Genomic DNA, 24,493 nt, shown 5'->3' with positions numbered 1-24,493 from the left:
GCATGCCCCTAGCACTGGACTGGGACCATGGCGGTGGGGGAGGGCTTAGGTGCTGTTTTCCCATCTGAATTGCACTTGCCTGAAGTTGCTAATTGCCTCCTTGAGAAAATATACAGGTTACACCTTGCTCCCCCAGCACCATGGCCCCAATCCAATTTGGGGGTGAAGCTGCTTTAAAAGTAGAAATGTTAGGAGATCTGATTGTAGTGCTCCCACATCTCATGTAATGGCAAACTAGTCATATGCATGAAGAGCAGATGTGACAATCATTTGCACCTCCTCTGCTAATAATGTAACACGTGAATCACTTTTACCCTGATCACATTCATGAACTCCAGAAGTTGTAATGCAGACTGGGATTTTACCAGAATGCAGTCTGTCTGCCAGTTGTTCATATCTTACAGGATGAATGCAGAAGCAGGAGAGGTGCCAGAGATTATTTATATAGCTTCAAATTATATTTGGTTAACGGAGTTGCAAAAATGATGATGACGGATGATGATGGATGTTTAAATACCGCTTTTCAACAAAAGTCCCCCAAGCAGTTTACATAGAGAAATAAAAATAAATAAAAATGGATCCCTGTCCCCCAAAGGGCTCACAATCTAAAAAGAAACATAAGATAGACACCAGCAACAACCACTGGAGGGATGCTGTGCTGGGGGTGGATAGGGCCAGTTGCTCTCCCCCTGCTCAACAAAGAGAATCACCACTTTTAAAAGGTGCCTTTTTGCTCAGTTAGCGGGGGGGGGGGCAACCTGAGTGGTGACTATCCTGTGAATTTCCACATAGCATATGGAAAGCATACATACAACACAAGCATATCATACAACACCAGACAGTGCATCTAGTAACAGTGTGTGACTGAGAGCCCTGCTCTAGTGGCCAGTGACATAAGACAGAAATGCCGAAGGAGATCTGGCTTTGCTTCATCTCCTTGTCACTTTGTTCTTGCTTTGTTGCTGCTGCTGCTGCCGCCACCACTGCCATCATCGCTGCCACACCTTTGCCATCTGGCATATCTGGAAGTCCAATTCAGTAACGAAAGCAGATGGAATATCAACATGTTTTTCCAGTACTTCATACTTATCCTCTCCTGCCGCCTTTCACCACTAGTCTAACGCCTAAGAATCTAATTCCTAAGGAACTACTGTGAGCAGGTGATTTTGTTATTTATTTGTATATACAGAACCATCAGAATATATGACACTGGTCTGACGCTCGGCTAGGTTGAGACTAATAAGCAATGCAGAGTCTTTTGCTCATATAGTCAGCCAATGCATCAGTCCCTGGCAGAGTTGCTCAACTTCCTTTATTGTTAGCATCTCTCTTTAGACACGTAGACAATAGGCAGGAAGCCATCTGGGAAGGAATGCGCTGGTCTGGCTCGTCTTTGACTATAATAGACTGAAGTGAAATGGAACTGAAATGTACTGGTGGTCAGCAAGTACTTGGTATGTTCCACAGTCTGTGTACATTGCCAGGGGCCAATGTAGACCATTTGTTGTATTTTATCCAGTAATCTTTTGGGATCCTGTAGAGAGTGTAAGGGAGGAGTCAGGGGGAAACGGGAGGGAAAGGTGAAGGAGAAAATGGAGTTGTTGCTGAATAAATCTTTAGTTCAATCTACATAAGATTTCCTTGTGTGTATAAGGGAAGCAGCTATAAAAGACCATTGCTTCAAAACTCCCAGCATGCCTTCTGCTTAAGGCGGGATAGGTTGTGAAAGAAGGAACAGAGATAACTAACTGCAGAGACAGCCAGGCTGAGTAGTATAAATCTTTACAGCTGTATTTCCCTCCAGCGACACCTGGAAGTGCTTCACTTCTTGCCAATCTGTTCAGCATTAAGAAGTATAAGTCTAAACACAGGGAGACATTGTTGAGTAGGACAATGGAAGAGGGAGATTGTTATGAGTCATAGCAAGAGCTTAGTGCACCAAATTAGATATTGTAGGCATCTGGATTGTGTTGCAGGGGATGCTGGCCATCAGAGATGAGAGCTATTCTCTGTGAAGCACCACACATTATTATTGCTGCAAGAAACACAAGGTCCAGCATCCTGACTGCACTGTGTCTGTGCAGTGAAAGGATGCCCGGCCACAACAAGTAGCATCCCCAGTGCAAAAATGTGGCTGCTTGTGCAGGGGTGGGGGTGGGAGGTTCCACCAATCTCTCCTCCTGGAAGTGTTCTTTGCAACCTGGAAATATGTCCCTGAGAGTCACACATCTCTCAGGGACTTATTTTGGGGAGTCACAGTGGGCTTCAGAGGGAAGAGAAGATCAATGAAAATCACCCCTCCCCCTTAGTACCAGTACATCAAAACTCCCTGGTTGGCAATATTCCATTTTGAATTTTTTAGGAGCAAGATGTCAGACCAAAGTCTGCTGGAATGCTGCTTAGAGTGGCAGATGATCTTCAGTCAGTTCTCTTAGCAGTGTCCTGACCTGGACTCAACAAGGGGAAGGAGGAGATCAGTAATAAGAAATGAGAGTCAATATGGTATAGCAGCTATACTGTTGGTTGCAGGAACCCCAAGTTAAAATCCCTGCTCTGTTGTGAAACTCACTGGATAGCTTTGGTAAATCAGTATCACATGTATTATCTGTGCCCTTTTCTTCTAAGGAGCTCATGATGGCATATGTGGGTATTACTCCCATGTTATCCTCACGGCAACCCTGTGAGGTTAGTTACATTGAGGGTTTGTGTCTTGCTCAAGAATAATTTGTGAACTTCGTGGCAGAGCAGGGATTTGTACCCAAAGCTCCCAGGATCTAATCAAATACACTTAGTTAACGTATTTTTAAATCTTACCTTTCATGTTAAAAACTTCTCAGGCCACTTGGCAATCATTAAAAGAAAAATAAACCATACAGTAAAATGGACTCCGCAGCAGAAAAGCAATATAAAAGCCAACAAAAAGAAAGCAAACTAAAAGGCCTGGGGAAACAAAAAGGTCTTCACCTGGTACCAAAAAGAACACAAACTCAGCACCAGGAGAACATTCCTATGGAGGGCATTCCACAGGCTGGGTGCAACTCCAGAGAAGGCCCTTTCACAGGTCCCCACTCACCTCACCTCACCTCTCATAGATTCTTGGACTGATCTTAATGCCTGGGCAGTCTGATACGGAGAGAGGTGACCTTTGGGTATCCTGGTCCTAAGCTTTTCTGTCCATTGCATCAGGTTCTATGAGCAGTAATTGTGGTAAGCATATCTGAGCCATCCTGAACAATATGAAGGAAGATGGAGGGAGTTATTAATACATACATTAGGAATCCTTTTGACGACCAAGTTTTGGAAAGCGTGCAGATCACCAATGTGCATCATGATCTTATGCCTATTAGGATGTAAGCCCCTTGTGGCTTATTCCCAAGTTAGTGTGCACAGAATTGCAGCCTGCAGACAGTTCAACTGCTTCAGTTCCATTGACCAATAAGATTTAGTCAGCCTAATTGTGCACAAAATGACAGCCTGAGCTGAAGCATGTTCCTCCAGAAGTAAGGCCTCCTGAGCTAATAGGACTCACTCCCAAGTAAATGTGCAAGCAGGGTGGTGTGTGTTTTGCCATAGATGTGTATGTGAGCAAAACAGAACCTTAATCCAGATTCACCCAGCATGGTCCATGCCAAGCCTCACACTGCCTTGATTTATTGATTTATTTATTATTATTTTTTTACATTTTATATCCCGCTCTTCCTCCAAGGAGCCCAGAGTGGTGTACTACATACTTAGGTTTCTCCTCACAACAACCCTGTGAAGTAGGTTAGGCTGAGAGAGAGTGACTGGCCCAGAGTCACCCAGCAAGTATCATGGCTGAATGGGGATTTGAACTCGGGTCTCCCCGGTCCTAGTCCGGCACTCTAGCCACTACACCACGCTGGCTCCACATCTTCACCAGACAAAGAATTGAGAAAACTCTTTATGATCATTGCCTGGTCATAAAGGCAACGCTTGGCAGGATGAAGGCAAGACAATCTGCCACCTGCCATCACGAATGAGTTAGTGGCTTCTTGGGCCTAGGCCGCCTGCACCTTCCTTGTCAAGACAGCCGTGAGGCTGCGGCTGTGGTTGAAAGGAGTGCAAGAGGTGTCCCTGCACCCAGCTGGCGAAGAGATAAGCAGAGTCAATGGTAATTAACGCAAAGGGTTTGACATGTGAGCACATATTAGGAGGGGAGTTAATGTGCTTGCTTCCCTGTCACTTCCTGGCATCTCCCCTTACTCTTATCCGGGTGGACAGAATTGAGATACAGAGCTGGTTACTGCCCCTTCTCCTAGGAAGCAGCTCTCCAGTGAGCTAAGACTGCCCCATGGAAGAATGGGAATGAGCAGAGGGAAGTTGAAGGAGGTGCCATCAGAATCCCTGTGTTTATGTCTAGCTGGCTATTCACATGAACAGAGGATGACTAGAACCCTATTCAGACATTATATTCAATGCATGTACAATCTGTGTATTGTGTACTCATGTACAGATCTGAACACACATACAGTTATTCACACATTAAGTTCAACATACAGTACACACAGAAGTATATTTGCTATCTGTACTCTGCAGTTGAGATGGCCTGTTCCCAGATTCACTTTTAAAATTAAATCTTATACGGTCATTCAAACAAAAACATGTACATGTGTACTGGCAACTGTGTACACATACAATATATACACATGCAAGCATTTGAATAGGGCTCAGATGCAAAACAGAACAGGTTAATCCGGAGGCAGGTCCATTTATCTATGTGTCTGAGACCTAACAGTTAATGGAACATGACAACAACCCAGATGAAGATGGTGACAGCAATGCCTAGGATGTGAAAAATTCATGAGACAGATTTGTCAGCTCTAATGTGTCAGAAGATGATGATAGTGATCAAGAATGCCTATAAATGAACACAATATGCTTTGTGTCTTGCTAGCAGTATCAGAATAAGCTTTTAATACATATTACAAGGTTTTCTAGTACTTGGTTCAGTCTTTGTAATATAAGTTCTTCGATGTGGTCTCTGTCTTCTACACAAATGGGCTATGTTCCTGCGCAGAGACCTCATCGGAATCTAACAAGCTCAATTCTCCTGCTTTGGGCAGGAACCCCGCCCCCAGCCGCTATATGCAGCTGCACCACTCCTCATCCCCTCAGTCTTTCTTCGTCCGCCCTTTAGTGAACATCATGGAGTCTGCAGCTCGACAACGAGTAGGATCCAGCTATCCCCTTGTTGTTTTTTCTCCTTCCTTGTTTGTTTTGTACGATGGGCCACGTAAAGGTCTCCAAGTTTCGGCCCAGTCCATGTCTCGGTGGATAGTTTCCACAATTGAACTTTGTTATCAATTGGCTCATAAGCAGTTGCCTGCTATGGTTAAGGCACACTCTGTTATGTCTGTGGCAGCCTCTGTGGCCCCATTGAGAGCCAGTGTGGTGCAGTGGTTAGAGTGCTGGACTAGGACCGGGGAGTCCTGAGTTCAAATTCTCATTCAGCCATGATATAGCTGGGTGACTCTGGGCCAGTCACTTCTCTCTCAGCTTAGCCTACTTCACAGGATTGTTGTGAAAGAGAAACTCAAGTATGTAGTACACCGCTCTGGGCTCCTTGGAGGAAGAGCGGGATAGAAATGTAAAAATACATACAAAAATACAATACATACATTGGATGCTATATGTCAGGCAGCTATTTGGGCTTCGCCCCATTCCTTTATCTGCCATTATGCAATTGATACCAGGGCACAGAATGATGCTGTATTTGACAGGAGTGTCCTGCAATCCATTTTCAGTTGATGTATTTGTTCTGAAATTAAAATTCTGACAGATTATGTTGCTTCTGTTCTTCCCTCCTCCTTGGGAGCTAGCTTGTTATGCACCCATTTGTGTAGAAGACAGAGACCTCGTCAAAGAACAACAGGTTACTCACCTGTAACTTTAGTTCTTCTAGTAGTCATCTGTATTTCTACACGCCCTCCCGTCCTCCCCGCGGGATTCACTGAAGCTGGACTCCTAAACTGAAGGGATGAGGAGTGGCGCAGCCGCATAAGCAGCTGGAGGTGGGCTTTCCGCCGAAAGCAGGAGAATTGAGCTTGCTAGAGTCCAGCGAGGTCTCTGCGGAGGCGCATAGCCCATGTGTGTAGAAGTACTGATGACCACTAGAAGAACCAAAGTTATAGGTGAGTAACCTGTTGATTTAGCAATGGAACTAATTAGATGCAATATTTCCCAATTGTTCTCACCATAACTGTAAAAGTACATTTTCCAGTGAAATGTACCAGTTTGTGCAAATACATTTTTAATTACAGCCATGTTTTAAAATATACATAAGGAACAGTTGTCATATCTTTTGGGCTCAGGCACATTTTTATTTATTTATTCAATTTATATACTGCTTTTCATTAAAATGATCTCAATGTGGTTTACAATGCTATATAGTTAAAATACAGAATTAAAATACCAAAAATAGAGCTATTAATATAAATATTAAAATAATCTATTGAAGAATTTTAAAACCTCTATGAAACAATCATACATAAAACCCAGAGCAACAGCAGTAAAAAAAGTTTGTAAAAAAACCCCACCCCACTAATCTAATTTAAAAGCCTGTGTGAAGAGCCACATCTTTGCTTGTTTTCTAAAAACCTGAGGTGGAAGATGAGGAGCGAATGCCAGCTGGGAGAGCATTCCAAAGCCTGGGGGCAATGACTGAGAAGGCCCTGCCCCACATGCTCGACAGCCCAGCCTCTTTCACCGTCTGCACACAGATTAGAGCCCCCTTTGATGATCTTGTCCAACGGGCAGAAACCCTTGCGAGCGGGTGGTCCAGCACCCAAATGGTTTAGGGCTTTAAAGTCCATGAATCAATGGATTTGGCTTCTGGACTAAGGGCTCTGGTACATTAGTTGAGGTAAGCTTGGGTATTGGGGAATTTCAGCAGGTTTTCCTCTTTACATGAGGAAAAATCTCCACCAAGGCAGGCATCGAGGAGCACCCCTGACCTTGGACAGTTTCAAGAACCAGGACCTCAGTTAGCACCAAGCAGGATCACAGGGACTGGGAAAGGCAACATTAATAAAATGCTACTCCAGCAACTTTTTAGGGCAGACTGCTGGCTTTTATTTATTTATTTATTTATCATATTTTTTTTTACTGCCTGATATGTACATCTCTAGGCAGTGTACAAAATTTAAAATATTTAAAAGTCACAGATTAAAATACAGGACACAATATAATAAAATAGTTATTAAAACAAATTATTAAAATTATTAAAATTAATTCTAATTAACAGCCTGCAAAAACAGGAGAGTCTTGAGGGGCTTCCTGAAAACAAACAGAGAAGGAGATGCTCTTATTGCAGTAGGGAGCATATTCCAAAGCCCTGGGGCAGCCACAGAGAAAGCCTGGTCCTGGGTCGCCACCAAACGAGCCAGTGGCAACCATAACCAAACCTCTCCAGAAGATCAGGTGGCAGGGATTATGACAAAAGAGGCACTCTCTTAAATAGCCTGGACCCAAGCTGTTAAGGGCTTTATAGGTAATAACCAGCACTTCATATTTCACCCGGAAACATATTGGCAGCCAGTGCAGTTCTTTTAAACAGTGTTATGTGATCCCTTCGCGTTGTCCCAGAGATCAGTCTGGCTGCTACATTCTGTACCAATTGTAGTTTCCAGACTACATGCAAAGGCAGCACCACATAAAGTGCATTACAGTAGTCAAGCATGGAGCCATTATATGTACCACTGTTTTAAGGTCATTCACCTCTAGAAATGGACGTAGCTGACATATCAGCCGAAGCTGATAAAAAGCGCTCCTGGCCACGGCCTCAACCTGAGAAACGAGGGAGAGCTTTGCGTCCAGGAGCCCTCCCAAACTATGTACCTGATCTTTCAGGGGTAGCATAATCCCATCCAGAACAGGCTTTTAAGGCTGCTGCCCAGGTAGAATGGTTTGGCTCCACCCCCTTCCCTGGATGAAGGTCTGTTTCTTAAAGGGGCCTTGTCTGATTTTGTAAGTGCTGGTTCTGGTGATCTTGGAGGATGTTCTGGTGATCCTGGTGGGGATGTTTGTGCTAATACTGGTAGGCAGTAGAGGCCTGTATGGGGGGGGGGCGGGGAAAGGGAAATAAATGAACTGCAGGTACGGCTCATTCCCACTCACCTCTTTCCACCCTGGCTGCTTTGTTCTGTGTTACCTTCCTTGCCACTGTGTTAATCCCAGACACACGGGTTGCTCATTCTCTGATTCCCCAACCTGAGTGAATGAGCAACCCGCGCACCAGGGGTTAACACAGTGATGGGGCGAGCAAAGCAAAACAAGGCAGCCACCCCCCATCCCCCACTCCACCCATACAAGCTGCTCGTAAGCCCTTAGGGGACTCCTTCAAGTTGGAGGATGATGGTAGGGCTGTGACCTCAGGTCGTGGTGGGGCTACTGGCTTGGGTCCCCCTGGTTCTCCTGTTTGGGAGTCCATCCAGTGTCTGGGTCATAGGTTCTTCCCACCCTGTCTGATCTCCTGAGCGGTTTGCCTGATCCCACCAGAGGCTGGATGGATGGATCAGGGGTGTCCAGAGCGATAACAGCTGTATTTTACATTTTACAATTTTTTAACTTTTATATCCTGCTGTTTATCCAAGGAGCCCAGAGCTGTGTAAATGGTTATGTTTATGCTCACAACCACCCTATGAGGTAGGTTTAGGCTGAGAGATAAGTGACAGCCCAAGGTCACCTAGTGAGTTTCATGGCTGAATGGGGATTTGAACTCAGGCTTCCCTGATCCCTATCCCTCCCCTTCCTCAGTATTTTAGAGGCAGACCCAGTATCGCTGGGTTGTGACCTGGCAATCCTTGGATGTCCCATGTGAGCAAGCCTTAACTTGGGCAGATGTTCCAGCCTGAATCACTTGCAGCTGGGGTGAATACAGGAGACAGGGCACTTTGGAGCCAGTTAACCTTGTGAGTGTTGTGGGGAAGAGCTTGGTAGCTTTGGCCCTTGCCAAGACAGAGGAAGGGTCCATTGATATGATATAAACAAAGAAGAGAGAGCAAGCAAGAGGTACCCGGACAGCACCAGCTGATGCAATGGATGTTTGAAGGCTATGAATCTTTTGCAAAAGAGGGAGTTTCTGTCCTTCCATTTGGAACAGATTATATGTGGCTTCTGCTCCCACCCTCGCTCCCTGCCCCCCACCCCTTGGCATCAGACTGGAGAAATCATTACTGATCTCATCAAAGGGAGGGCACTTTAATTTCAGAGACAATGGGAAATGCCTCAGGTTCCCCAGGGGGAAAGCTACATAGAGCACCACTGTTACTTCTTCCTAGATTTAAAGAGATGGCAGCTCACTCTTTGAAAGGTGCACTTACGTTTGATCTGTGGCAGGAAGGGAGTGAAAGGGAGGAGAGGGCTGATGAAGGAAAGCCATCTGCAAACGTGGTGGCCAGATATGATGGAGGTCAGGGTTCTTGTGCATTTAAATCGTTCTGTGAAAGAGGGAATTTTGGAAAGTGCAGATTTTCTCATCCTTGAGCAAGGTTGGCAATTAACCAGAAATAAATGGCAGAGATGGCTCCTGTGTCTTCAACAGCAGTTTGATCTGCAAAAATCAGTGGGTGGCACTTTTTGTGGCAGGGAGGTAAATGTTATCACCTGCATTGCCTGCAGATCGAAGCTGCAGTTAAAGGCATAGGAGCAGCAACAGTTATTAAAAACACTGGCAGCCCTAGTTGGGAAACACTGCTCTATGATTACCTTTATTATGGTAAAGGTAAAGTGTGCCTTTGAATAGCTGCTGCCCGATATTGGTGTTTCCTATAGTCTGGGAAACATACCAGAGGAGATTCAAACCAGCAACCTTCTGCTGGTTAGTCAAGCATTTCCCTGCTGTGCCACTTGAGGTGGCTTTTATTATGGTATTGTTATGTAATTTTTTTGCTTACTTCCACAGCTCAGCCAAGCAGATTATTTCTCAGAGGTGACAATGACCTAGTTGGTAGAACAGAAGTTTTGTCAACCAAGGGCAGCTCTTTTTGTAACTCTTACCATGCAGGCCTTCCAGAACATTCTCTGTTTTCAGGGAGAGCCTCTCCACAAACATCTGTTTCCCTCAGGAGCAGTCCTGGGGGCAAATAAGGCCAGCACTGCCACCTTCTGTTACAGTATATTCAGAAGAAAACTGCTAAACAGTGGCTTAAAACTAAAAGAGTGAGTGAATATGAATAGGTAAGATGGACAGCTGTGGCAACTGCATGTAGCAGGAATCTACGTGCAGATGCGCTCTTCCCCTAGGACTTCTGGGCTGAAGTCCAGGGCCCCCACACCTCTTTGGGCCCCCCAAATCCTCTTTAATTTGCCCTGGGTGTTGTGGTGGCTGGACGATGTCAAGTTAGATGTTGGAATGTTTCTGCTAATGTATATCTGCATGAAGAGTCTTTGTACATTTTTACATTCTTGCAAATTCAGTTGCTTAAATATTGGATCCTTTAGAGAAAGAGTGGGGAGTGAGTAAAGAAATATATGGGATGGGAAATATATTAGGTTGCATGTTGAAATGTTTCTGCTTATGCATATTTGCCTAAATACCCTTGTTTTAGATTATTACTTTATTGTGAGTTCAGATGCTGTTTGTGCACTCAAGAACTCACATGTTAAAAACAGTGTGTGTGTGTGTGTGTGTGTGTGTGTGTGTGTAGGAGGAGGATGCTTAACTTATGCGCGGGGGGGGGGGGGGCGCTCCAAAGGCCTCTAGGTCCAGGCTCCAAAATTACCTAGGTGCACCACTGTCTATGTACAGCACTACCAGTATTTGGTTCTCCATGAATAGCTGTGCTGGGGCCCCCAATTTATGGGGCCTCTTTCCCAGCAGCTGTTCCACTGGAGTCCCTTTCTCAGCCCCTTTCAACAAATTATAGACCCAACATGCTCCGTGGATCCATCCAGCCTTCTCTCCATATCTAGCTCTTAAAAAGTCACTTCCTTCTTCTGTAGATAACAGGAAAGGGAAAGCCCTTGGGGGTTTTCTACCCAGTGGTGGCACCAGGGGAAAAAGGGGGGGGGGGCACAGAAAGGACAAAGTGCATTTATGAGTGGGCAAGCTGTGTCCCACACATTAGATTTCTGAAATAGAAATGGGGAGCAGGTGAAGGGCCAAGCCATTTGTCTGCGGAGCACCCGCCCCCACTCTGGAGCAACCCTTGTTTCTATCCAACTACGTCTTTCCTAGTCACAGTCTAGCAGGTAGTGAAGTTCACCCAGCTGGATCCAATAGCTTCCCCTTCCCCTTACCCTGCTGGATCCAGATCTGTGTTTGGCTTCCTACCAGAGATGAGTCCAGAGAACCCTCCTTGCTTTATCTGTTGGATGTATCCTTACTAGCTTATGTGGATCTGAGGTAGTCCCTTGCCCTTCCCTTCTGTCAGTTTTGGGAGGCACAATCCAGTTTTGATTAAGGAGGGCTAAAAAAATGCTTTGGAGGACCAAAGAAGCAGATGGAGACACACCTAGCATGCTGTGTAAAGTATGAGCCTTCTGAAGAAGGAATTTATTCTCAGTCGTGTCAAAGAGCTGTAGTGTCCTGTACACTGATGCATCACTATGAGGAAGAAAGAATCCTTTTCCACTACTCTGAATTCTTAGGCAGCCAAGGATAAACTCTAGCAGTCTGACAGTCCCTGTATTGGTAGTGACAGTGAAGGGTTCAGCTTGTCAGAAAGAAAGCACAAGTGAATTGTGATGGCTTTGCTTCAGGTATCAAAATTACTGAATAGGAGATAGTGACACCAGGTGGCCATTTGAACAAACAACAATATGTGTACAACCGATCTTCTAGAAGCTGCATTTAGGGCTGATCCACACACCACAATCATCATGATACTTCCACGGTTCCATTTTTGGATAGATAAGCTCTCTTCCCTTCAAGGAAGACACATCAGAGGAAGACAGAGCATCTCTCCTCCCCTGAAGCCTGGGTGGACGAGGGAGGCTCTGAGATAATTTGACACATCTGTATAGACCTTTAGGCCCTTCTTACCCTGAGAAAATTTCCCCAAGAATACAAGCACAAACTCATACATGAAAAGGCATCTTCTTTTTAATGTTGGTGTCTGAGATGACAGGAGAGGGCCCCTGCTCTTGCATCTCCTGTTCGGTTGGAGGAGGGCATCCTCCACAGTCTCTGGGGAGCATTCAAGGTTAATGGCTTCTTTCCTCCAAAGGTTAGGAAGTGCTGTAAGACAGTAATGGGTTAGTGAGGGCTCTGCGGGTCTTGGAAGGCCTTAAGGAATTGACAGGAGGCTCCTGACATAATTTCTCTCCCTTGGGAATGTAGCTTTGGCTGATAGGCAGAGCCCTGAGGCCAGTGACATGTGCACAGGTTTGCCGTAAATATAGAGGAATTCCTTTGAAGGACCTTTCAGTTTGTTCTAGGGGCTGCACTCCCCCTAAAAGACCAGGTTCACAGGTCATTATTGATCCAGCACTGTCACTAGCAACTAAAGTGACCTTTGTGTTTTGGATCAACTTTGGCTGATATGCCAGCTGAGACCTTACCTGAATGCCGATTGCTTGGCCACAGTTACCCATGCTTTGGTAACCTCCCATTTAGATCACTGCAGGGCATTGTATGTGGTGTTGCCTTTGAAAATGGCCTGCAGTTCGCAGTTGGTTTGCAGGTTGTTCAAAGTAGGGCCACAAGATTATTAACTGGGGCTAGGCATTTTGATCATATGCCAGTGCTTTGTCAGCTGCTCTGCCTCCCAGTCCATTTCTGGGCCCATTTCAAAGTGCTGGTTTTAGCCTTTAAAGCCCTAAATGGCTTGGGACCAGGTTACCTGAGATAGCGCCTTGCCCACATATCCCAACCTGAACCTTGAAATCTTTTTCAGAGGCCCTGCTCCAAGTGCCCCCACCAATTGAGGTGAGGGAGGTGGCTACTAGAGAGAAGAACTTTTTGATGGTGGCACCCCATATATGGAATGGCACCCCAGTGAGACCACCTTAAGTGGCACAGCGGGGAAATGCTTAACTAACAAGCAGAAGGTTGCCGGTTCGAATCCCTGCTGGTATGTTCCCCAGACTATGGGAAACACCTATATCAGGCAACAGTGATATAGGAAGATACTGAAAGGCATCCACTCATAGTGCACAGGAGGAGGCAATGATAAACCCCTCCTGTATTCTACCAAAGACAACCACAAGGCTCTGTGGGTGCCAGGAGTCAAAATCGACTTGACAACACACTTGACCTTTACCTTTTCCCCACTAAGGCTCTCCTGGCATCATCACTTTCTTCTTTTAGATGCAAGGTGAAGACCTTTCTGTTTACTCAGGCCTTTTAAAATAGGTTTCGAATAAGTTTTTAAAAATGTTTGTGTATTTTATATTTTTGTATTTTATTGTAATTTTAATGTGTTTTAATTGTATACTAGCAGACCCAGCGCAGAACATCTGCACCCTCTCCCCCCGGGTGTCTCTGATGCCTGCCCGGCCTGCTCCCCCTCGCCCCGTTTCTGGCCGGCTTTTAAGCCAGCCCGGCCCCTCTCCTTCTGCCACCGCCTCCTCACCCTGGCGGCTGGCCCGCTGCTGCCTCCCCACCGTGGCCCCCACAGCCACCATCTCCCTGTGACCGGGCCGGCTGCCGCAGCTGCCATCTCCCCACCCCCTCTGCTGGGTCAGCCACTGCCATCTCCCCACCCCCAAGGCCAGGCCCGCCGCCGCCGCCTCCCCAATGTGGCTGGGCCCATCGCCTCACCTGCTTCTCCTCACTGCCAACAGTAGCCAGTGGGCACCCAGCCAATCAGGTGCCTCCCTCGCCGGCACTCATAGCCTTGCCACATCCCTACGCATGGCTGGTGGCTGGCTAAGATAATTAAGTATAATGATTTTACTCCGTTCTATTGTGAGCCTCCCAGAGAACATTTGTTTGTTTGTTTGTTTGTTGCATTTCTGTACCATCCTATCTATCCAAAGGCTCTGGACAGTGTACAACAATCAAAAACACAAACAACCATTTAAAACCATTGGCTTAAAACAATATAAAAACAAATTTAAAAACAGTATTATGGGGCAGCTAACAAACAACATTATTATTACCATTACTATTATTCTTTCAGTATTGGCTTACAGGTGATGTTTATTTAGAGCTCATCAAAAGTATCCCCTCAGCTGTTCTGAGAGATTCATCGTTTTCAGGACAATGTAGGGTTTTCAACTCCTTGGAAGTTATTCTAGGAGATTCCTGCCTCCCAGTATTCTCTCAATAATTTTCACAATATCAAGTCATTAAAATTTTCTATATTGCTTTCAGTAGTCAACAAAATATCAATGCCAGCTCATCTAGACTTCAGCTCAATCTGGAAGGGTTGACACTAGCACCCTAAGGTGATGAAACCCAACCCTTTGAGATAAAGCAAGCCGTACTTGGGGGACTTAATGGTTCTCCCTGATGTATATTCATGCAGAAATGGACAGTCTAGGGTGCTTCTAGGATGATATAGGACATTTGCTTGTTGGTCATATTTAGGAAGAAAGGGTGGTCACCAGACTGGGGGATGCTGTAGCTAGCTGACCTTACTGCAGTACCACCAGCCTTTTTGAGGGTGACATGTTGCATCTCCTGTCACAGCAATATTTTTTCTCAGTGCTTGTTGGTGTTCTCTCCAAACATTGTTTCTCTTCCATTCCCAGAAGTCCCTGATTTCCCTTTTTCTGCTTCTTTGCCATAGGTGACAATTGTGAGGTGGACAGTCAGGCAGGGCGCTGTGTCCCTGGGGTATGTCGGAATGGAGGCACCTGTACCAACTCTGCTGATGGTGGCTTCCAGTGCCAGTGCCCACCAGGAGGCTTTGAAAAGCCCTACTGTGAAGTATCTACACGCTCCTTCCCCCCCAAATCTTTTGTCATGTTCCGGGGACTGCGCCAGAGATTCCACCTCACCCTCTCCCTCTCGTAAGTGCTTGGACTAACAGCCTTGTAACAACGGCTAGCAAATCTGCCATTTTCACGGACATCTTGGTGACATCATCTTCAGTTCTGCTGTCGTGGAAGGGCCTCTGCTATTCAAAATGAAGCTGCCCTCCCTTTCTGGGTTTCTCTTTTGTCCTGGGCTGGGCTGCCTCAAAAATTAATTCTTCCCAAATACCTCCTTCTTGGATGTGTATCCAGCAGGGACAAACAGAATATCCCCTTTTTATCAGGATTGCCAACCACTTCTTCTTCTTCTTTTCGTGGCAGGCCTCCTATGCAGAAGGGGTTGTATTTTTGACAATTAGAAATTCAATAGGTGCAGCTTTAGCTGGCATGGGGTGCTGTGTTAGGCTTTACCTATTGAATGTGCCTGTCACAGAAGCTGTTGAAGTTCTGCCAGGAACATTTTCAGACAGCAGGATTTACCGCGGGTTTATTGCAAGGCTTTACTGCTTGTTCGAATTTGCCCCAAAAAACCAATGCAAAGAGTGGATATTTTTAACCCCAGATGTAAATCAGCCTACACTCTAACCTGCAGTGAAAACCCTGAATCATATGTGAAGTGCTCCCCGATAGCTCGCAGTGACACCAAAGTAAATCTGGCTGATATGTGAACGCACACCCTTGATTTTGGAGGAGAAGTGAGCTAAAAGCCCTGTCTGGAAATGCTCCGGGTGGGGGGTGGGGGAAGAATTGCAAACCTACTTTTTATTGATGAATGGCTCTTAAAAGCTAAATATTCCTGCAACAGCGACACATTCTTCAAGTGATTGCACCAGATTAGTGAGTTCCAGGAAAGTATTGCCCCAGGGAATTTGTCATTCATTCCAGGCCATGCCTCTGCTAGAATGTGGTGGTTTGCCTATTCTCAGTAATCATGTGTGGAAAAGTTTATCCTTTCCCTACTTCTACACTGTGTTCCTTGTCTTAGATTTGCCACCTTAGAGCACAGCGGCCTCCTAATTTACAATGGGCGCCTGAATGAGAAGCACGACTTCTTGGCTGTGGAGATTGTGGATGGGCAAGTCCAGCTGAAGTACTCTACAGGTGGGTGTGCTAGGTGGGAATATCATACCCTCACAAAAGGTTCCCCAGAAGGGGCAACCTGGAATGCAGCTGCATATGAAAGGGACTCATTGCACCAGACTGCCTATTATGTTAAATAAGCTATAGAATATGGCCCTAGTCGAACTGAAGAGTTATTATTTGAAAAATCTTCTGGTGTCGTGGGTGGGTCCACTTGGGATCCATTAAAGTTCCCTGCCAATCACAACGTGGTCCTGCCTCCTTTATCACAAATGGTGGCTAAATTTCCAATGATAGGAAAACATAGGAGATTGGTTGCCTGGCCAGCAAGAGGAATCAACTATTCTGTTCTATGCTATTCTGCGGGGTGGGGGCATGGATTGTGTTCATATCTTTTCTCTGTTTTTGTGTGAGCTTTACTGGGATGTTGGCAGAGGGGAAAACAGAGATCCAGGGCTGCAGACAGCAGAGCACAAGTGAACTGATTGGGGTGGACCCAAGAGTTCAGAGGGGCTATACCTGGCCGGGGGTTGCACTCCTGGGAAGGAGGCTGAACACAAGTAGCATGCCAGGTTAAGAAGATTTTGCCAGCAGTCCTGCAGAGAAGTGTGGAGCCCTAGGACAGGATTCAGGCTTAGGCTCCTGGTATGCCCTCAATCCAGCCTGAAGAGAGACTTGGCTATATGAGTCTTTCCATGAGTTAGTGTATTTCTCTCTCTATTGATGCCCATGTTTGCATGTTCGTTTCAGGGGTCAGGTGAAATGAATCTGAGGCCTGGGTTTCTATACAGCACTGTGTATGCAACACGTATAGCAGCCATTAATACTGAGAGGGCGGCAGCCATTAATACTGAGAGGGCGGTGTGTATGAAAAGTACTGGGGGGTGCTTTGCCTAGGGCAATGTTATTGAGTGTGATAGCATGAACTGGGAAGTTATTAGGGCACATTGATATGTATAGGCATAGTCTATGTGCATGTGTGGGCTTGAAGAAGCATGAAACATTGAGGGCTGTGACTATAAAAAGCACATTTGTATGCGCAGCAATGTTTGTGCCTGTGTATATGTACGAGTTCATACCATGTTGGGTCTAAAGGTCACAAACAGTCAAATTAGATTATATCTCCAAGGACTATTTTAGCATGCTTTTAGTGTCGAGATGAATGATAGACCTGCATCAGTGGGAAACCATATTCTGTTTTAAGCTGTGGTTAAAAGCCATCGTCTTGTGTGATATAACAAGACCCTGAACCACATCCCTTATTCCTCTAGTTCTGTCCAAAACTATAAAGCCTTTTTATCCTCAGAGACAGTGATCAGATGTAAAATGTCCTAAATATTCTAACCAAAGGAAATGGCTGTTGCCTTCAGGGTTCTAAAAGTATCCAGAGTGATAACCAGTGTGTGAAGGAGGGCTGCACGTCAAATAAAAAACCAAGCATGACAGTTTTCTTGCTTGCTTAGCTGCAGGAAAAAAAAATTAGATTCAGTACTATGATGTTTGGCTTCTGTAGCTTTGCTTATTTGCTTATTTTTTTTTTAAGAAATAACTGTGTGTTTCTTGTGCCTTTCTTTAAAGTTTAAATAGAGGCAGAATACAGAATTAAAAGCAGTCAACATATACCAAATAGTATTAAAAAGTAATCCTAATTTGTAAAACATAAAAAGTAGTAATAAAATCCACCAATTATTCATTCCTCAGACTTAAGCATCTTTTGCCTTTGCTTGAAGACCTTGTGTGAGGGAGAGCCCACCATCACCACCACCACCACTCTAGGCCATTGGCTCCATTGTTGAACTGCTCTTATCACACTCTGGAGCAATGGCACATTGCACAAGCTACCTCGGGTCCAGTCAGCACATGCCCACTTCTGTTCCTCTCAATAGGGCGCCACCTACCACCACCACGCTTCTCCTCTTCCTGCAGGCGGTGGTTGAGTAACCTCTGCCCTGATAGGGTTGAAGGTCTACCTCCTCACCTAACGTATCTCGCTGTAGTTGTCTTCCATGGGATACTTAGAGCCGCCCTGCTGGAAAAGATACTGAAAGTGATTTCTTAGTTCCAGAGCTTCAAAATGCTTTTTGATTCTCCTGCTCCAGACAGTCACTGTCTTCCGTGCAGTTTTTGCCTTCTGACAGATCTTGTCTTTCTCCTTCATAATCTACTCCAGCGTGGTGTAGTGGTTAGAGTGCTGGACTAGGACTGGGGAGACCCGAGTTCAAATCCCCATTCAGCCATGAAACTAGCTGGGTGACTCTGGGCCAGTCACTTCTCTCTCAGCCTAACCTACTTCACAGGGTTGTTGTGAAAGAGAAACTCAAGTATGTAGTAAACTGCTCTGGGCTCCTTGGAGGAAGAGTGGGATATAAATGTAAAAATAATAATAATAATAGATCGCACAGACTGACTACAAACAAAGGCATGACAAGGTAGCAGGGATGATACACTGGAACATCTGCAAAAAATACAAGCTACCTGTAGCCAAAAATTGGTGGGACCATAAAATTGAAAAAGTGGTAGGAAATGAAGATGCAAAAATATTATGGGACTTCCGACTACAAACAGACAAACATCTGCCACACAATACACCAGATATAACTGTAGTTGAGAAGAAAGAAAAAGAAGTCAAAATAATCAACATAGCAATACCAGGGGATAGCAGAATAGAAGAAAAAGAAATAGAAAAAATCACCAAATACAAAGATCTACAAATGGAAATGGAAAGGCTGTGGCAGAAAACGACCAAAATAATCCCAGTGGTAATTGGTGCCCTAGGTGCAATTCCAAAAGATCTTGAAGAGCACCTCAACACTGTAGGGGCCACAGAAATCACCATCAGCCAATTACAAAAAGCAACTTTACTGGGAACAGCCTATATTCCGCGACGATATCTATAATAACAGCAACAACATTGATAATAAAATTCAGCCATCCCAGGTCCTTGGGAAGGACCCGATGTCTGGAGAAAACAAACCAGTCAATAACACCTGTCTGACTGTGTAAACAAGAACTAATACTCCTGCTGTTTTCCTTGCTGCAGAGTTCCCTTCATTATGTCTGAGAACTCCTCATCCTCTCTAATTTGTATGCAAAGTGTAGAAACGCTTCTTTTTCAACAAAACAACCAGCAACAATATGTTTGTCACAGTGATAGTGCTACTGCATATTGGCAATGCTCCCTTGGGTTTGTCAGGGTCTGCCTGGATGGGAGTACATGATATCACTCTGTCTTGCAGGTGAATCGAGCACCGTGGTCACTCCCTATGTGCCAGGAGGTGTGTGTGATGGGCAGTGGCATACAGTGCAGCTTCACTATTACAACAAGGTAGGCACCAATGGCTTTTGCTTTCTGTCACTGTGATTGTTTTCTCATGCTCTAGTTAGGTTTGAATCTGGCAAGCTGCAAATACTAGTCTCCATCTCTGGTTCTTGCTCAAGATCCCTAGCAGCAGATGCTGTTTTCCCCACCTCCGCCCCTTGCTGGCTGTTGTATTCAGGAGGCAATCAGTTCACAAGCGGGGGCTCTATTATTTTAACTTCCTAGAGGATGGTCCAAATAGACATGCTGCTGCAACCTTCCTGAAGTTAAGCAGATCCGAGGCTAGTCAGTGCCTGGGTGGGAAACTGCCTGAGGCCCTATATCCGTTGCCCTGAGTTAGGAACATAGGAAGCTGCCTTATACCAAGTCAGGCCATTGGTCCATCTAGCCCAGTATTGTCTAAACAGACTGGCAGCTGCTTCTCCAAAGTTTCAGGCAGGAAGTCCCTCCCAGCCCTATCTTGGAGATGCGAAGGAGGGAACATGGAACCTCAGATGCTCTTCCCAGAGGGGCCCCATTCCCTAAGGGGAATATCTTACAGTGCTCACATGTAGTCTCTCATTTCAATACAAACTAGTGCAGACCCTGCTTAGCTAAGGGGACAATGCATGCCTGCTACCACAAGATCATCTCTCCTCAGATGTTCCATGGATGAAAAGCAAGATGTAAACAGAATGAATAATAAATCCTTTCTAGACTTTTGTTTAGGACAGGAGTACACATTACGAAGAATACAGAGCTGCCACTAAAAACTGCAGCCCCATGTTAAGTTCCTTGCTCCCCCTTCATAACATCTAGATCAGGGGTTGTCAACGTTGGATCTTCAAATGTTATTGGACTTCAACTCCCATAATCCCCTGCCCCAGTGGCCTTTGGCTGGGGATTATGGGAGCTGAAGTCCAATAACATCTGGGGACCCAACGCTGAGAATCCCTGATCTAGATTCATGTATCCTGTGTCCTAATATCATTACGATGTGTGTTCCCATGTCCCTGCTCCACATGTTTGGCTGCCATTAGTTGGGGTGAGGAAATGTACATCGTAATGACATGGGAAGGGAATGGGGGAAACACCACAGAGGGCTACCATTTTTTTGTGGCAGCCCCTTATACTTTGTAAAGTATAGTTCTCCCCTTGGTTGTCTGGAGCAGCTGCCACTCACAGCTTTGATTCCTCCAATTGTGATATTCTGCCTCTTCTCTATCCTTTTCCAGTTGGAAGATTGCCATAATCTCAGTCTGCTCTTAGATACATGTCAGGTTAAAGATGCTGATAGGCACCATCTGTTTGTTTCAGTGAATAGCCAACATTTGATGACTGTCAACATTCACATCTCAATATTGACAATCCCTGATGAATTTAGTGAAGATCCAAAACCCCAGTGCCAACAGTGATTGTCAGTATCTAGAAAATGGGGAAAATATATGGCTATTTTTTCATGAAATTCTTCTGGACTTGCCAGGATTCACATGTGACTGCCTACAGTTACCGGATTTTGAACATCCGTTGTAATATTTAGAAGATTGGCAAACACACTGAAGTAACTATGTCAATAAAGCTATCCACTGTTTTATATTGTTTGCAAATTTTGTGGAGAACATCCATGATTCTTCACCATTTTTTTTTAGTGGGGATTGAATGATTAAATACTTGCCCACTTTAAAAAAAAAATCTTTGCTTGTCGGAAGCTAGTATATTAAAAAGACAGATTCTAGGCTAGCCTTTTCCTCACATACTAGCTTTCTATGTGCAGGGGTTGCTGAATGTGAAATGCATTCCAACAAGTGATCCCCTATCTGAGTTCTGAAATGGTACAGTACCGAAAGAGCTACGTTACATCCTTTTCCTGAATGTGTGTCATTAATGGGGATTGAAGTGATTGTAGATTTGCTGTCATACTTACTGGCTGCTAAGTCCTTTCTTTATTGTTTCAGCCCAAGATCAGCTCCATGGGTTCAGTGCAGGGACCTTCCAAAGACAAGGTGGCTATCCTAACAGTAGACAAATGTGATGCAGCTGTGGCACTGCAGTTCGGCAGTGAGGTTGGGAACTATTCATGTGCGGCAGAGGGCATGCAGTCCAGTTCCAAAAAGTGAGTATTTTGCAGGTGTGGCTAGACTGGAGAGGAACTGGAGAGGAGGAAGGGCTGGCTCGGAGCACAGTCATGTGGCTCCTTTCTGTGCATGTCATTTAAAATAAGTAATAGTTTAGCATTCGTTCTGAACTGGCCCTCAATGTACACAATATCTACACCAGATGAGAGCAGGTTACACACTTCTCCACAAAGGGAGTAGGTTGCTCATTACTTCTTCAATGGCAAGTTGTATTACTCAAGTCTGCACTGCATTCTGACTTTTCATTGAGTACTATTCATTTAGAGATGCAGTGTTCTTGCGTTTCCTCACATATGGAAAATCAGAGCAAAAACAGCTGTGGGCATACTCAGATTCACTTAGTGCAGATTAGTTACTTTTTATCACATCTTAATCACCCTGTCATGTTGTTAATCCAGCTAATAAATGCGTGGATTTCTTCCTAACCTTTCAACGCATGCTTATTGAAACAGCCTTATATACTTTTAATGACTGTAAATACTGAATCAGTGTGTTAATTACTCCAGATTAATCCAGAGTAATCCAGATATGGTTTTGTATATTTGCCAGCCATCTGTGAATTTCCCAGTGTTGCAGTGACAGGATGCTAGCCTTGGTTTTTGTTTGCATTGGCTGGTCACAACTAGCCTACTGATAAGGATGGGTAGGGGTGGGAGGTGGTGTGCCCCTAACACCTGAATAGCCGCACCTGCTGACCTCTGGCCAGCAATGCCTTCACTAACCTGCCCCCACTTCTGCGGTGATGTGTCGGTAGTACACCACCGCCGCTGCCACAGCTCTTCCTTCCCCCTCTGCTGCCGCCAGTGCTGCACTTCTTTCCACTCCTGTTACTTTTAGCCTACTTTCCAGTAGGCTTATGAGATCACCCAGCGTTTCATGTGTCTGTGTGTCCATGTGTGTGCCCCACCCCCAACAGCTTTGCAACGCCTGGACGAATAGGAACCAAATTGGGTACAGTTGTAGGGACAAATAGGGACACCTCAACCGCATAGTTTGTGATGATGTCATCCACCACAATTCAAGATGGCAGACACATAAAAATCTGAGGCACAAGTGGATGGATGCCGCAATGGCACAGTTTGTGATGATGTAATCCCCCCGATTCAAGATGATGGCCGCATGAAAGTTTGAGGCGCAAGTGGGCTAACTTGTGGAACGTCTAACCAATTTGAACCAAATTAGGTGTAGTGAGTGACACACAGGGACACTTCAGTGGCGTAGTTTGTGTTGATGTTATCCACCCCCGTTCAAGATGGCGGACATGTAAACCTTTGAGGAGCAAGTGGGCTAACTTGTGAACCGACTAACCAATTTTAACTAAATTTGCTACAGCTGTAGGGGCACATAGAGACACCTCAGTGGTGTAGTCTGTGATGATGCCATTCACCCCAATTCAAGATGGCAATCAAATAAACATTTGAGGTGCAAGTGGGCTAACTTGTGGAGCGTCTAACCGATTTGAACCAAATTAGGTACAGTTGTAGTGAGTGACACACAGGGACACCTGTACAGGTTCACAACTTGTGAACCGCCTAATCAATTTGAACCAAATTGGCTAAAGCTATAGTGACACAAAGGAATTTCCCAATGGTGTAGTTTGAGATGATGTTATTCACCCTGATCAAAGATGGCAGATGCTTGAACATTTGAGTCATAAGTCCGCTAGCTTCTGGACTGTCTAACTGATCTGAACCAAATTTGGTACAGTTGTAGTGAGTGACACACAGGGATACCTCAATGGCATAGTTTGTGATGATGTCATTCACCCCAATTCAAGATGGCGGACACACAAACATTTGATATGCAAGTGGGCTAACTTGTGAACTGCATAACTGATGTGAACCAAATTTGCTACAGCTGTAGGGACACAAATGGATGCTCCAGTGATGTAGTTTGTGATGATGTCTTCCACCCCTATCCAAGATGGTGGACATGTGAACTATTGAGGTGCAAGTGCACTAACTTGTGGACTGCCTAACCAAGTTGAACCAAACTTGGTAGAGTTGCAGTGAGTGACACACAGGGATACCTCAATGGTGTAGTTTGTAATGATGTCATCCTCCCCAGTCAAAGATGGCGGACACGTGAACATTTGAGGCACAAGAGATCTAACTTGTGGACCTTGATTTGAACCAAATTTAGACCAGTTGTAGGGATTGTGAAAGGAAAGTAGGCAGATCAGTTCTTACTAGAACAACTTGTTTAAAAAGGGGAAGGGGATGAAGAGAGAGAGAAGAGAATGTGGGTCTCGACATTGTAGCCTATACTCTCCTCTCCATACTACTTCCACCCCTTCCCCTTTACAAAAAATAGGAGTGGGAGGAAGAGGAGAAGATGCAGCAGTATCAGGCGGTGTTGGCACACCACTAGGACAGGGAAAGAGCTTCACTGTTGTTGGTGATGTGATCAGAATGCCTCATCCAAAATGAAAGTATGGCATCAGCAGTTTAAACCAATGGACCAAGCTCCCATTGGTGCTCCCCATAGGGAGCCTCACACAGAATGTGTTACAATAAGCTAACCTGGATGTAGCAAAGGGCATTACCTCAGTAATCTTTACAAATGTTCTGTAATGTAAGGCAGTAGTACACGTGTGCTCTGAGAATTAACTGCAGGATTCTAGAGAACTAGAGGTTAAAATAAACTTCTGGGATCTGGGTTGGAGTTTGTGAAGAATTAATTTGCTCACATGGAGATTTATGGTAACATAGAGGTCTTCTCTGTGTGTGAGTGTGTGTTTGTGTGTGTGTGCGTGTGCGGTCTCTGGGAGGTCTGTGTTTGGGAGTGTGTGTTTGTGTGTGTGGTCTCTGGTTTGTGTGTGTGTGAGGTGGTCTCTGGGATCAGCAGTGGTCTTCCTGAGGGCCCTGGGTCTTCAACAGCTGCCCAGCAATACCAGCCTCTGATGCCAGCCCTGCCTGCTAACACTGCAGTGTGAAGGACCACAATCCTGGACATGGTCACACTGAAAAGTCAGTGGAAGTAAGAGGAAGTCCATTCCCAGAGGAAGCCTATACTGTCTAAACCAACAAATGTTTGGAAAATCTGGCATCCCACCACAGGCTTGTCCCAAATGCTGCATGTTTGGCTAATGAATTAT

At 45.2% G+C, this 24,493-nt stretch overlaps 1 protein-coding gene across 4 annotated transcripts in view; it reads left to right on the top strand.

The window, feature by feature from the left end:
• The window catches only part of CELSR3 (cadherin EGF LAG seven-pass G-type receptor 3), a 129,013-nt gene that overhangs the window by 46,213 nt on the left and 58,307 nt on the right, over positions 1 to 24,493 (top strand). For all 4 annotated transcript variants that reach the window (XR_008317480.1, XR_008317481.1, XM_053301697.1 and 1 more), the window contains exons 3-6: positions 14,697 to 14,919; positions 15,869 to 15,984; positions 19,200 to 19,288; positions 21,217 to 21,374. Coding sequence is in view for 2 of the 4 variants with exons in the window: in XM_053301697.1 (XP_053157672.1) it covers positions 14,697 to 14,919; positions 15,869 to 15,984; positions 19,200 to 19,288; positions 21,217 to 21,374 (586 nt within the window). In the remaining 2 variants the exon portion in view is untranslated. The remainder of the gene's footprint in view (positions 1 to 14,696; positions 14,920 to 15,868; positions 15,985 to 19,199; positions 19,289 to 21,216; positions 21,375 to 24,493) is intronic.

This window comes from Hemicordylus capensis, chromosome 2, assembly GCF_027244095.1.
Source record: "Hemicordylus capensis ecotype Gifberg chromosome 2, rHemCap1.1.pri, whole genome shotgun sequence".
NCBI classification, from domain to species: domain Eukaryota; kingdom Metazoa; phylum Chordata; class Lepidosauria; order Squamata; family Cordylidae; genus Hemicordylus; species Hemicordylus capensis.
Note: the sequence above shows the minus strand (reverse complement) of the source record. Positions and strands in the feature narration are given on the sequence as shown.